The 14,162-nt window shown below is 41.5% G+C and overlaps 1 protein-coding gene across 1 annotated transcript; it reads right to left on the bottom strand.

The window, feature by feature from the left end:
- Positions 1–2,041: 2,041 nt before the first annotated feature.
- fgf24 (fibroblast growth factor 24) lies at positions 2,042–11,477 on the bottom strand. The gene is made up of 5 exons (XM_035532296.2): positions 10,602–11,477; positions 10,343–10,379; positions 7,140–7,311; positions 4,621–4,727; positions 2,042–3,326 (listed from the first exon to the last, which is right to left on the bottom strand). Exons 1-5 carry the CDS (start codon positions 10,631–10,633, stop codon positions 3,048–3,050), a joined length of 627 nt encoding a protein of 208 aa, XP_035388189.1. The 5' UTR covers positions 10,634–11,477; the 3' UTR covers positions 2,042–3,047.
- Between the last annotated feature and the right edge of the window lie 2,685 nt (positions 11,478–14,162).

A 14,162-nucleotide genomic window follows, 5' to 3' on the forward strand; every position in this document is an offset into this window, starting at 1 on the left:
AAAAGATTGACTGGAAACTCTGTGAGTGTTACTTCAAGGTCGTAATACCCACACAGCCGTCTGTGTAAAATATATATATATTTTTTTAGCTGTTTATTTTGAGTAATTAAGGTTTGGCCTCAGCCGTAGTGTTAGCGTTGACCTCTATGCCACATATCACTCTACTTTGTACCTCCAAAAAGAAAAGGTTTGGACCAAAGGAACATCTAAATTGGACCGCGTGTCCCAGTCTTTGCCCGCTGTAGGTGGCTGTAGAGAGCTGGCTCTGATAACATCAGTGGGAAGTTAAACAAAAGGCATTTTTTCCTCAAAACGGCCATCTTTCAGTCTGACTGCTACTGTAAACACCATTCCTGAGCACAACATTATAAGACATGCTACCCTGCATTCCTCCTCCTCCTCCTTTACTGAGGGAGAAACAGCTCAAACAGGGCAGCCAAAAAGAAGTCACTAAGTGGGAGAGAAAGAAATAGAGAGAAAGAAGCAAAGACTTGACAGAATTCCAGACGTTTAGTTGAGAGTCTGAAGTTTTGCACCTCAGTGGCAACCCAGATGTGTGAAGTGGAGTGAGTGCATCTGCGCTAATGCGTTAATGTCGGTTATTGACACATTGAAAACCAGAATGAATGGTCTCTTGTGGCTAATGTAGTCAGTCTAATGAGGGTACTGTCATCCACGAAAGTAATGTCTCCCAGAACAAGATTTCATACCAGAGGTTTTGGAAATCCATTTGGAAAAGGAATAGTTCCATTGACCTTAATACCTTTCTGAACATTCTCTTTGAACATTCTTCTACTCCCTCTGGTTCTAATTGATTTCATGAAAGAGGCAATATGTAAAAGCGAGGAGGGAATCTGTTGACATAACCTTGAGTCTAAACGATCCTTGAATTCTCATGTTGTCTGAGAATCTCTTAGCTGTCTTTAAGCGCCTCATAACTTAATTATGACACATTTCCTGGACCATGTTTCTCATTTCTGAAGTGCAATTCACCTTTTCATAGTCTGTCGGCAGTTCAGATGACAGAACGTGTTGGTCCTATCTAAGCACATCCATTCCAACAGCAAACTCCTCATAGGTTGAGACTTGCATACAACGAACTTCTAGGTCGAAATCTACCGTAACCGTCTTTGAAAATCCAGACTCTTCCTTTTGCCTGCGTATGTATGGAAGGTGCATGTTCAGGAAACTATGAGTCACAGATATTCAGAGGTCGGCACCATGTATGTCTGCTAAACCGTTAACTCCTCAGAGATTTTACAGGCCAGCTTTTTACATGTCATACAAAGAATCCCTCACAATTGCTCCTCCAGGATGGAGAATGAATAAACTATTAGATATTGGCCTTGGAGGTTTTCTGTGCAAAATATAAAACCGGACTTTCATTCCACTTGCATACTCATATCCCTGAAACAGTAAACACAACTCTTGTTTTTTTATTTTGTTTTAATATAGTCCTCATTTTTATTAAGAGGTCAAATAAATCCATCAAGTTGTATTTACATAGAAAGGCAATAAATATTTTATAATAGTCATAAAATTAATATTACTTTTTGCATACATTTTTAATCCATACATGTGTCATGTTTGTTAGTAGCATCTCATACAAAACCTGTCATGTGACAATGGAGTATATAGTTTTGTTTACAGCTTCACCCATATGAAGGGCTGACCTTGCCGCTGGGTGGGTGGGGTTGGAGTGGTAAGGGGTGTGCTGAGTGGATGCGGTTTGGGCGTAGACTGGGGCTCAGATCAAAACGGTCCTGTATAAAGCTTTAGTGAACATACACATACATAAGCATCTACATACTCTGTGCACTGGAGTCTTAACCATCATAAAGAAGAAAGGGGCCTACAAGGCAGAATGTAGGCTTGTTGTTCCAGGAAATGTGTTGATTGTGTGGGACCTCAGGGCAATACATCAAATTTGTTGGGGGATATTCTGAATTATTTTAGAATAATTTTATGTAACTACTGCATGTTGATATGAAATCTAGTGCCATTTAGAAATAAAATAGTCTGCAGCTGTAAAATAAGAACCTGTGTGTGTGTGTGTGTGTGTGTGTGCGTGTGTGCGTGTGTGCGTGTGTGTGTGTGTGTGTGTGTGTGTGTGTGTGTGTGTGTGTGCGTGTGTGCGTGTGTGCGTGTGCTAGTGTTAGAGAATGTTTGAGATCAGGCCCATTGTCACTGGCCCAGTGCATTCTCATAACCTTTGCACCATATTACAGCAAGTTAAGGTCAAAAGGTTCTCGTCAAATCAACACATCGCACTCTTGCAGTCCGTTCATTTCCAGGACTCTTTGTTTGTTTGAACAAGAACTGCCGCCGTGGCCTGTGCTGTAGCGTGGCTAGTCAAAGCATGTTGTGCACTCCTGAATCACAGGTTGCACAAATATGCAAAAGAAAGCATGTGGTGCTCCGTGGGCCTCAGCACATTTCACTCACAGACAGGCCCGGTGAGCTTGGGCTATCCAGAGGAAAGCATCGAGCGGAAAAAAGGGAAGTGGGAAAAGGAGAAATGGGGCCTTCAAAATATTGCACTCGAAGCTTCACGTTTTTCTAAGGAGGCCTGTGAGGGTCACGTGACCCTGCAATTGCTCTGTCATTGCTTCTCCATGAGAGCCCATTCAAGAGGAAAATATCCAATCCTCTTTGAAGGGGAAAAAAATTCAAAATGAAATGAAGTTTTTCTCAAGCGGCGTCGTCAGATTTCTTTTCAACTGGATGCCTTTTGCTGTAAACTTGTCAAAGCAGGAGACAATAGTTCCTTTTTTGTCATCCATAGTTTATCCAGTATAAATAAAGTAACAGACACAATATTATATTAATGATAACCCAGTAACATTCAACACTTGGGAGATACTCAAAGCTCCTGAAATATAAAAATAAAACATCTTTGAACTTTATTTAAGCTTTTTGTCTTTGTTTTTTTTTTTTTTCTTCTAGCCATCATTTCTCGCCTGTTGCTTATTTGTAATAGTCTATGCTGATTTAAGGCAAGAAGCTGAGGACATCTGCCTGTGGGACAGTTCACACACGCATCACCGTCAGTTCGTTTTGAGGTTGGGCCTCAGACGCCGTGCCCTGCGCGTCCGTTTAGTTACCGTGGTGAAACGGAACTCCTCCTGAGGGTCCACCGTGCCCTTGAGGCCCCGCTTCATGAAATGCACTTCCTGCTGCGTCTGGGCCGTCCGCATGCCTTTCTTGGGCCGGCCCTTACGGTTGAAGCCCAGGTACCAGCCTTTGTACTTGGCAGACACAAATGCCGTGTAGTTGTTTTCCAAGAACTCCTCCACGAACACACACTCCGGGCTACTCCCGTTGAGCTGCAGGGGAGAGAAAATAACATGTCAGATGAGGCCCACCTGTTGAGCAACTCTCCCCAACCCATCAGCTGGGGTTCTCGTAAGATTCTGAAGCCAATGACAATAGAACGATACTGGGAGTGAAGGTTAAAATAAAGACTCTTCCATAAGATCTAATTTGTTGCTCTTTGTTATGGAGTAACTACAGTGAGGAATGGAATACCATCCGGGTTGTAAGGGTTGAGATGGGATCCTCCTTGAGTGTGTACTTCGCAACAAAGCTTAAGAAAAAGCCAAGGAGCATGAGATGGAGAGGAATGATTGCTAGAAATGGAGACATCCCTCAGAACAGATAAGCCTCGGCTGCACTTTGGCCTCAGACTTAGTGTCTCGGAACATTTATTTATTCATTTATTTATTTGTTTGTTTTTGCTCAGTGGTTTATTTCAGATTAAAGTGGACAGTAAAATGCAACCAATGTGATTTTATGACAGGGATCTCGCTCAACTGTACTCGCTCAACGCCACATCTCTGACAAGACGGGACTGGACGTGTGCCACCTTTGGTGCTTACGGTGGGTATCAAACAAGCTGGAGGAAGATGGAATGTACCATTTATGGTTAAGTAAAGGGGGTGTTTCTCTTTCCATCTCAAATGTTCTTGCGGTATGGCAGCCACCAAAAGATGGAAACCAAACAACACAGTTTCACCTTGATGCCAGACTCAGGCATCCAGTTTGATTCGAATAGACAAGAGTGAAACCTTTGCTGAATTTGAACGAGGAAGGGGTGGACAGAAAAACACTGGGTCGACACTTTGCCAACATTGCAGCTGCAGCGGTTTTGAAAATGCATCGTAAAGCACGTCATCAGCTACCATACAGCAGGATGGCATGGGACAGTCACCTTGTTGAATGACAGTACTCCCAGCAAACAGCATGTCTAAGGTCTCTACTTAATTGTACAGAAGATATCATGAGAATCAGGAATATTAACTTGTGTCCAACCTCATCAAGCAGGATACATACAAGACAACATATTGCTGAGGCCTCTAGTTTTCAAGAAGACATCACACAGAGCACTTCATTGATCTAAGTATGATGTCTTCTAGTGCTCACACCATAGAATGGCTTTTTCATCACATTAATGAGGCAATTAATTATGAATGAATGATTAATGAATTAACTAATTGGCACCATAATGAGGTTCTACATCAAACTGTTGTCCAGAATTGCTGTGTAACTTCTTGCAAACAAGTCATCAAGGCTGTTCATTAATGCCTAATTAATTGGACTTCTGCCAGTAAATATTCTTACCTTGCCGATAATTTTGCCACTCTTGTCCATGCAAATATAGTAGCCACTCTCTTTTCCTTGTATTCGAATTTGACTTCCGAATGTTTCTGTCTCAACAACAAGAAGAGCTGCAACAAAGAAGAAGATACATTCGCTTAAAACCTTAAGAAAATACATACTGGAAAGAAAGAGAACTGAGCTATTTGTGCGCTCTGTCATTTGTTAGAGCTTCAGTTAGCAAAACACATTTGGTGTACTGACAAAACATGCTGAGAAAAAAGGCTTCACTGAAATTTAAAGATTTATCAAAAACTACCACACACAGACGAATGGTGAAAAGCTCTCCCATCACCTCTCTTACCCTCTGGACCCCTCTGCATCTACCTCCCTCCCTCCCTCCCTCCCTCCCTCTCTCTCTCTCTCTCTCTCTCTCTCTCTCTCTCTCTCTCTCTCTCTCTCTCTCCATTTAGCCACCTTTGTTCAGGCTCACCCCTCCCAGGGGGAGCTATCTGGCAAACCTCTTGGAGCAGTTAAGATCCCCGGGGATTGGGTTTCCAGTCGCCTTTAGTCCCTGCTCACTCAATCAAAAAGTTAAGATGATCCATTTGCTTAACACACAGAGCCATTCAGCAGAGCTCAAAGAAGGGGGCTCTCGGGGCAATGCCGAAATTGTCCCCTTTAAAAACAGCTCTGAGTACAGCGAGCAGGGGAACCAGTTCGGGCAGAGCACTTGAGATTTGTGAAGAAGCGAGAGAAATATCCCACTCCTTAGGCCGGCGGATAAGGAGGTGACACTTGGAAAGGGATTGTTGAAAAAGTAGAGAACTGAATAATCAAGGGCAGATGGAATGGCTGGGGAGGTATAGACTAGGAGGGAGAGGTACACCTGTTTCTCTTGACTTGAATGCTCTTTTTTATTTATAGTTATAACAAATACCTGCACTGCTTAAGAAGTTCCTCCTGTATAATCGGCGCATGCTTGCTCAAGGCATTTTTTAAAGGGCTGCCTGACATACTTCGTGTTCTGAGGGCCATACATCTGTTTCACATGTTTGCCAGACAAGAGCACCGAATGGCAAAGTGCTCACAGGAAAATCAGCTGTTGCACAATGTTTTTGAATTCTGAAAATCTATTGTAGCCTTATTTCGGTTATATAATAGAACTGAAATTAGCCTTGTAGAGAATGTTTTGCAGCACAGTCGTTCCATAGTGGTGAAGTCAGTGAACGCATTTATTCTCGCACATTACTGGAGCCCTAAGGAACAGTAGTAAATATGAGCGTGGCGTCTTTGTGCTGCTGAGAGGCGGAGAGCTTCCTGGTGCCAGGTGTGAGGATTTACCTGGATCTGCCTGCATTCCTGTCCACACTGGCAATGAAGAACCTTCCCTATGATCCCCTCTCAACACAGTTCTGCTCTCACTCTCAAAACCGCCTCAGCTGCCACCTGCCTAAACACAACATGAAGCCATTTTCCCATCAGCTGACAATCCAACGCCGAGAGCTTGGGATATCTGCCGCTCGTGTGCGCGCTCATCAAACCATTTTCCAATCAGCGCTCCCTGCTCTGACTCCGAACAGCTAACTGGGCTTCACCATCTGAAGCAGCGCACCCGTCGAGGAGTTTGTGCATACACGAAGAGCAAGATTCGGACGGACACGGTTGAAAACGAGGTCGGATGTAAACACACTTGTATCACTCAGCGCAGCTCAGTCTAGCGTTTACTGGGCTTATCTCTACGCACAGCCCTCCTCCTTGCTAGCTCTGTAGTACACACGCTCACAGCGGATGCTCCACTTTCGACTGGTCTGAAACCAGATTCCAGTTTTCTCCTGTGACATCTGAGGCTCAGGATGAGACACGGGCCACTGCACCTATGACTAGTAGTCAAAGAAGCTTTTGTTTTGGAACAACACAAATACCACTACCTGGGCCATAACAGAAAATGTTACACTTCAGATCAAGCTCCTATCAGGTTAAATATCTTTATATAAGTTAAAATTAAATTGTTTATGGTGTAGTTTTAACAAATCAGAGAACAGTTCTGCTTATAATTTTAAAATAGTCCAGATAAGGGTCTCTGTAAGGGCACCTGACCCTAGATCAGGCTAGTCACAGCCTGGTATAATACCTCTGAACAAGATGAAGCTAGCATTACTTTCAACATCATGTACCTTCCTGGAAGTGGGAGAGCTTAAAAAAAAAACCAGATAGCTCAATACAATGAATCTGTTACATTCTGCACCTGATTTTCATTAACTGCAATAATCCCACAAGCAGATTTTAAACATCAGACATCTAAAAGACGATTGAAGGTCAGGAAATACCTACATAAAGCCCATTCCATCATTCCACTTATCTTAGGTCCACATGGTCCTGTTATGTCATGTATACAGTATTCTTTGTACACCACTCAAACACATCGTAGAAACAAAATATGGAAATTCATGTAAACACTAATCATGCCAGTCTGGACGTGAGTGTTGGTGGTGTAGGGCTCTCAGCTAAAGCCGCAGAAGAGGAACAGGAACGCCCCATACCGTACTTGCCCCCATCTTCTCCATTGGCATTGATCTTCTTGCCGAGGATCTGGACATGCTTCCCAGTGGTCCGGCTGTACAGCTGGTATATTCGCACTTGCTTCCGGCTCACGTTATCCCGACTCTGGTTCTTGATGTAGAAGCGGAAGTCTGCAGAGCTCTGGTGAGACTCCTGCATGCAGAGAAGCAGAAGAACAGGGGATGTCTATACAGAGGACAGACACTGGATTTGATTGCATTACATGTTAGTAAAGTCACTGAAAAACAGAGTTTAATAATTTCGATTAGCGTATGTAATAGGTATCTTGATTTATTTACTTGATTTATTTTACTATTTATTAAAAATCAAGACGAGGGGAAAGTTCAAAGCTGAAAAAAGATAGATGCTTCAGTGAGCCGTTGTAGTCTTCAATAAGACAAAGCATGAAGCATGATTATTGTTCACTTCTTAGTGGAGAATACTATGTGCCTGGAGATAAAACCAGAAAACTAAGTATTCCATTTACACTAGCAAGCCACTAGCAATTATCCACCTGAAGGATTGAGATCTGTTTCTCTGTCATCAAACAAATATCTGCCTGAGGTCAGAATTACACCCATAAATCACACACATACAGATACACACATCTGCGTCCATGCTAACAGATATTCGTGCAGACACATCTGCAATGAGATATATGTACATCCACACCCATTCACACACACACGCACATGCACACAACTCAGATAAAACAATGCGACCTGAGGGATATTTCAAATGCTCTTATTCATTTTCATTCACTATGTTATAAACTTTGCCGGAAAAAACAAAACAACCATAATCTCTCTTCCCCTTTACTCTCCTCTCCTCATCTCCTTATGCTCTCCTTTCTTGTCACCCTATCATATGGGAGAAACGTATACTTTCAAAACCCCTGGATTCTCTTCCCGCGCCAAGCATGCGCTCCCCAGCTGTATGAGTGGTAATTACCCAGTAATGGTCTTTTATGTGGCTGCTCTCAGGTGGCTAATTATATACACATTACATACTCTGACTCGCTGTTATTTTAACCTCAGCAAATTAATGACATTTAAAGTGTGCAGGGAGGAAAATGCACTCATGGCAGAACAAATCTTCAATGCAGAGATGAGAAACAAGGCACTTGCGCAGAGCTGAGCATGCAGTGTGCTCTGAAAACACTCGGATTCGGGTGGAAAAAATACCAAGAAGATACAAACCAAGAAGGAATATCAAGAACGTGAAATCTCTCTAGCTTCTTTAGCACCATAGCAAATTCTTCACAGCTGTACTGATTCATTCATTAAATCTATTAGTTAGGTAGCATCATTACATTGAGCCCTAGAGCTTGACAATAAATATAAGTCTGTTGCATAATGGTTGGATAGAAGACTCTCGTGCACAATAAACCATGATACTGCAGAGATCCATGATACTGCAAACTAGACATAATACATGCTATATATGACAAATATGTTCTTCAAGACATTTACTACCCTGTTGTGCCATAGAATTTATTTAGAAATTAAAATAACCACAGTAAAAAAATAAAATAAAATGTATACATTCACAGTATGTCTTACATATATTTTGCATAAAGTTCAATTTATCACAGACAGAGGGTCATACTTTTCTTCTAGAGTAGTTACATCATGACATAAAGCCCACACACATTTTTCTCGTAAGGGAGAAAACAGACAAATACAAGCGCACACACACACAGCATTTCCTTTGAGGGATTTGCTCCGAAATCTCTCCATCTCTAGTCAAACACCGAGGTGTGTTCTGAAGACAGTTACATCTCATGGCAAGCAGGAAAAAGGGGCATGCCTACACAGCGAACCCACACCAAAGCCATGCGGAATATGTTTTGTTTTGTTTTTTTATTTATCACGCTGCCTGTCTCCCTTCAAAGCCAGCCTAGCAAGCTAGATATTGTTGAGACTTCAAAAGATCAGCACCATCCTTGCTAAGAAGCTGTGCACTCTTGCATGCCTGATAGGGCCCTATCTGCAGACACCATCCTCGACCGGAGCTCAGGAAACTACGCATCAATGCACTGCCAATTCAGCCTTGCTCTTATAGACATATCACACCACTGATTTCCAAGTATTTCCTTAAGGAAAAAAAACAACAGCAACCAAACCAACAGAAAATTGGGACTGGTAGAATTAAGACAAAAGAAGGCCTATATATGCTTGAATATGTTTGACTATGACCCGACCTGCAATTAAAGCACTAGTAGTGTAATTACTGACACAAAACACAGAGGAATCAGACAGCCTACACTATGGCCTTCTTTGCTTGGCACAAAAATGAGCGTGTAGTATTATATAACACACTTGAGTCTCATTTTCTTCAAGTTGCTGTAGTTCATTTTCTGAGGGGTATCTTTTTATATGCTTGCTTTTATTAAGAAATTCTCATTTTGGGGGCTGAAAATTACTTTTCTTCTGAAATGTATGAAAATGTCAATGATTTCTTTGGACTGCAATGTATTTAGAGATGCAGGGTGAATTCTGAAAAAGTGCAATGAATTCTGAAAGGTCCATAAGCATACACACAGATTGAGATTTTGGAGCTTCACTGGGTGGTAATTTTGTTGCCACAGCATGTGCATTGTAATTGTTTTGAGGAGCAAAAATACACAGTATTTGACTAAATAATAACTATTTCTGAGAGTAAAAATAGAATTTAAAACTGTTAAAATTACTATTAGCAATTTCTAGGACTATAAATGAGATGATGTAATGTTTATATATGTCTAATATTATATATCATTGTATTCATTAAATTATCCTTTTTGTTGTGTATTATTCATCTATAGTTTTATTATTTGCAGAAAAAAACTATAATTTGCCCGTTGCATTGCCCATAATAGGGATTTTCCAGTGCTGAAAATGTTCTAGTATTTTATTTCTCATTAGAAACATGCATTTCATCTTTAGATGAAACAATTATGTCAACCCCGATTTGTTACTTACACAGACATTTAAATAAATGTGAAAAATATATTTACATACAGAAGATGCCATTTCTCATCCAGTATTAATCTAAACACCTGATTATCTCAGCAGTGCATTTTCTGTAGTAGTCTCACTTTGCAAATGTTATAAAAAATACATAGAATTAGCAAATTGCTGAAAAATCCTTATAATCTCCAATTTAATCCAGACTAATTATCAAAGAAAACAGTAAGATTTACCTGTAACTGGAAGTAGAGGACCAGAAAATGTAAACACCTGGAGTGAGTGAGTGAGTGAGTGAGAGAGAGAGAGAGAGAGAGAGAGAGAGAGCGTGAGAGAGAGACAAAAAAAAAAGGGGGGGGGGGTGAATCATAAGTAATTATACGAAATAAAAGTGTACCAGCACGACATCTTTAAATCTGGCTTTCAGCGACTTCTATTGGCAAGAATGTACGGTCTGACTGAATGAAAAAAAACGTAGGACAATAGAATCCTTACACGTAGATGAACCTTGAAGGCAGAACAGACATCTTGGTCAAATACACCTGTTTCCACCGTTTGCTGCCCCAGTAAGTACTGCACGGAGCCCCACCAGTGTCCTCACACAGAAAATCCCGGAGGAGATTTGGAATCCCAATGAAAGGAGAGATGAATGAAGAATAACTGAGCCACTGGGAGCAGCATGAGGCTCTTCCTTGTCTTTAAATGATTACCCCAGCTGAAGAAGAAAGGACAAATGTCTCCCCGATGTTTTCCAAATCCTCTGTGGTCGGCGGTTGTCCCGTAAGCGTGCGCACGCCGTTCTCTTGCCGAAGCGCGGAAAGATTCAATTTGAAAAAGCGGATTAGTAGGGTGTCTCTTCCCCCGCTGAAAATCCCCCAGACTTTACCTTTTTTCCACCTAGGGAGTGCTCATCCAGTATTTGCGAGTTTAAGTTAAATTCCGTTCGCTCCTGCTGGGGACGTCTTAACGTAGACCTTATATGGGGCATTGTAAACTTTCCATGTCCATTGTTTGCGGAGGTAAAAAAGTACAATGTTTCCAACTACTCCGGGTTATCACGGAGATAGTTTATTTTCAAAAAAGACTCTGCTTAAGTTTAGTCTTGACAGTTATCCAAGAGGTGACGATATAAAAGACGCTCAGAGCCGCGGCGGAGGCTCGCAGCGCAGAGCGGGTGATGGTATAGATTCCTGTCAGCGGTCTGTCTGCCGCGAAGGCTTTGAGCGCTGCGAGGATTTTTTGTGGTAGTGGGTGGAAACCTGTCAGTGGTTTGCACCTGATAGGGTAATCTGAAGGACCATTCGTACGGAGAACGCTTTTTTTTAAAAAACAATACACCATTCTGCATTTTCTTAGCCCAGTTTTCTTATCCCATTTTCGTCATAAATGTTATTCCATGGAAATTATTTTCGGTTTCCAGACAAATTAGTGTGAATACAACGCAGGTACATTTTTTAAACTGGTGAAAGCCAGATCCACAAAATCGCGATACACCGACATAGGTAAAACGAGGTTGGGCTATTTACATAATATTAATAATATTATTATGATTAATAATAATAATAATAATAATAATAATAATAATAATAATAATAATAATAATAATAATAGTAGTAGTAGTAGTAATAGTAATAATAATAATAATAATAATAATTGATGGGGTTGTCAACTATAATATTTATCGCATTTTGCATTCAACTGAGGATTTATTCACATTTTGCACTTCAGAAATTGCAGAATGTAATTCGTTTGACAGAGGATAGGTGAGATGTCAGAAGAGACCGAGACGCCGTTTTGGCCCTCGTGCGTTTGTGGATTCCGTGCTGCGCTCCCAGACGGTATTGACATGCAAGTGGTTGTCGGACTCGATTTTTCAATATTGTGCTATAAGTTATCTGGCATTGAAATGCGAAGGAGGTGTGAATGCGTTTACAAGCCCTCTGAACATGCCCCCCCCCCCCCCCCCCCCCCCATTGTGCTCCTCGCATTCTTCGCTCATTATCGGGTAAACTGCAGCTCTTTTTAGTTTCAACAATAGAAAACATTTGGAAAGACAAACAGTTTGCAGTTATACACGTTTATTTTTTAAACCTTGCATGCATATACTGAGACTTTTTCATAATAGCCTATAACCAAACATGTGCTGCCCAGTCCGTTTAATTTTATTGTACCGGACAGTGGCCAAAATATCTTAAATTTATTTAAACAGGTATTTGGGGATTTTGCTATGCCACTAAATGTCCTAGAGCTTCCGCTTGCTGTATCTCCAAAATGCTTATTAACAGTCTATTGTAATTAAAGGCTGATGGGTTTTTGGGGTTTTTTGGAATACCGCACTGAGAAAGGACAGGCAATCGGCATTAACATTAATTAAATCCACAATTATAGCGCTGTGCAGTTTCTCACCAGTCACAGAACGTGTTTTAGACTGCAGGTATAAATCAGAGAATATGATACGAACCGACACCAGATACCTTTGATGTGTGTATCACCTAGTGCGTGAGACAAGGTCACAATTAACCTCCGACAACAACCGAAACAAAAGCTGTAAATCGGAGACTAGCACACAAAGGCACGTCCGTCACCGCTTAAATGAGATCAAGACTGGTCTGGGCACCCGGACCATACATCTCCACTAGTAAAGGGTTAGCCATTTAATCTGCAGTTACTGCAACATGGCAATTAACAGATTTACGATGTACTGATGTTGGTAAGGGAAAATCAAAGTGGAATAGTGCCTACTTCTTGAGCTGTAAAATTGCAAAGGTTTCGGTCTGTAATATAAGCGACTTTTAGCGACTATTAATCATCATTAAATTTGGGGCAATATAGAACAATAAACAATAATTATATTATTATATAATCAGGTAATTTACACATGCTGCAAGAAATTAGTTGGGGTGTGTTCTCTGAATTGGCTGAATTAAGTACCATAAACAATATCGCTTAGAAGACAAAGTGTTAGGAAGTCAGTAAAAGTTTTAAATTCCAAGCTTTGTGGCTGAGTATCTTAGTAGTAAAAACACATATTGAAAGGGTTGTAATTCAAACTCGGGTCAGTGCAATTTTTTTCAAATAAGATAAATAATTTGAATAAAAAAGCAGAATGAATGAATAAAAGTGTAGATGAGTGAGTAAACAAATGAAAAACATCTAGGGAAAAAAAGCCATGAACACAGGCGAGGTCACGAGTTAAAGATCTCAAAGAATTTTTAGTTTTGAATGTCCTCTGCTTCTCTTCAGTGAATCGGTGTGGTGATCATCAGGAATGCTCTGAGACTGGCGTTCCTGAAGTTGAATGAAAAAAGAAAAAAGGCTAAAAAAATCTCTGAGGGGCGGTCACACACAGTTGTTCAAAGGCTTATAAGGCCTTTTAAACCTGACAAAAGAGCTTCACAGTTGTATAAGTAAAGCCCTGTGTACTACGTTAGTGTCAGAGCTCCCACCACCGCACACATACACACACAGCTTCCCACCTATCCACTCTTTCATCTCTGACACGAATATATCGGTCGAGAGTTGGGGCAGGCCGGGGGTGGCATCTGCATCTTATTGAACCAGAAGGTGAGTTGGAGGCCTCACTGGATGGTCCACATACAGAGGTCTTTCAGGCATTGGGACCAACTGACTTCTTTAAAATCCTCTTTTACGTTCTCTGGCTCTCATTGTGCCCACGCCAGCGGTGCTACATACTCACTCATCTGGGACCGGTCACAGTCACAAACAGCAACGCTATCTGAACAGAATCTGAGACTCAGTCCGAGTGACCACATAGATGGAAGAGCTACAGTTGCAACCGAGCAGGTCGATCAGGGGTCGCGGCCCTCGAGAGTGTGACAGAAGGTGTGCAGGAGGGAAGGTGAAGTCTGCCATGCTGCCTTCATGGCCTCGTGCGCAGTCCTAATTTGTCCCCTGTCACAAGTCGACTGCATGGAACCATTTAGCGCTACACTGAAGCGCAGCGTTTGGTGCAGATGATGTTGGTTAGGTGTGCGTGTGGGAACAGGAGTGTGTGTGGGATTTAAGTGTGTGTGAAGGAGTAAGTGGGTGTAGGTG

This window comes from Electrophorus electricus, chromosome 16, assembly GCF_041902795.1.
Source record: "Electrophorus electricus isolate QZ-2024a chromosome 16, ASM4190279v1, whole genome shotgun sequence".
Classification (NCBI taxonomy): domain Eukaryota; kingdom Metazoa; phylum Chordata; class Actinopteri; order Gymnotiformes; family Gymnotidae; genus Electrophorus; species Electrophorus electricus.

Coding starts and splice junctions, on each gene's coding strand:
- fgf24 (XM_035532296.2), bottom strand. CDS start 10,633: ATGTCTGTTCTGCCTTCAAGGTTCATCTACGT. Junction 4,728..7,139: donor AGAAGATGGGGGCAAGTACG/GTATGGGGCGTT, acceptor TCTTTGTTGCAG/CTCTTCTTGTTGTTGAGACA. Junction 3,327..4,620: donor GTGGCAAAATTATCGGCAAG/GTAAGAATATTT, acceptor TCTCCCCTGCAG/CTCAACGGGAGTAGCCCGGA.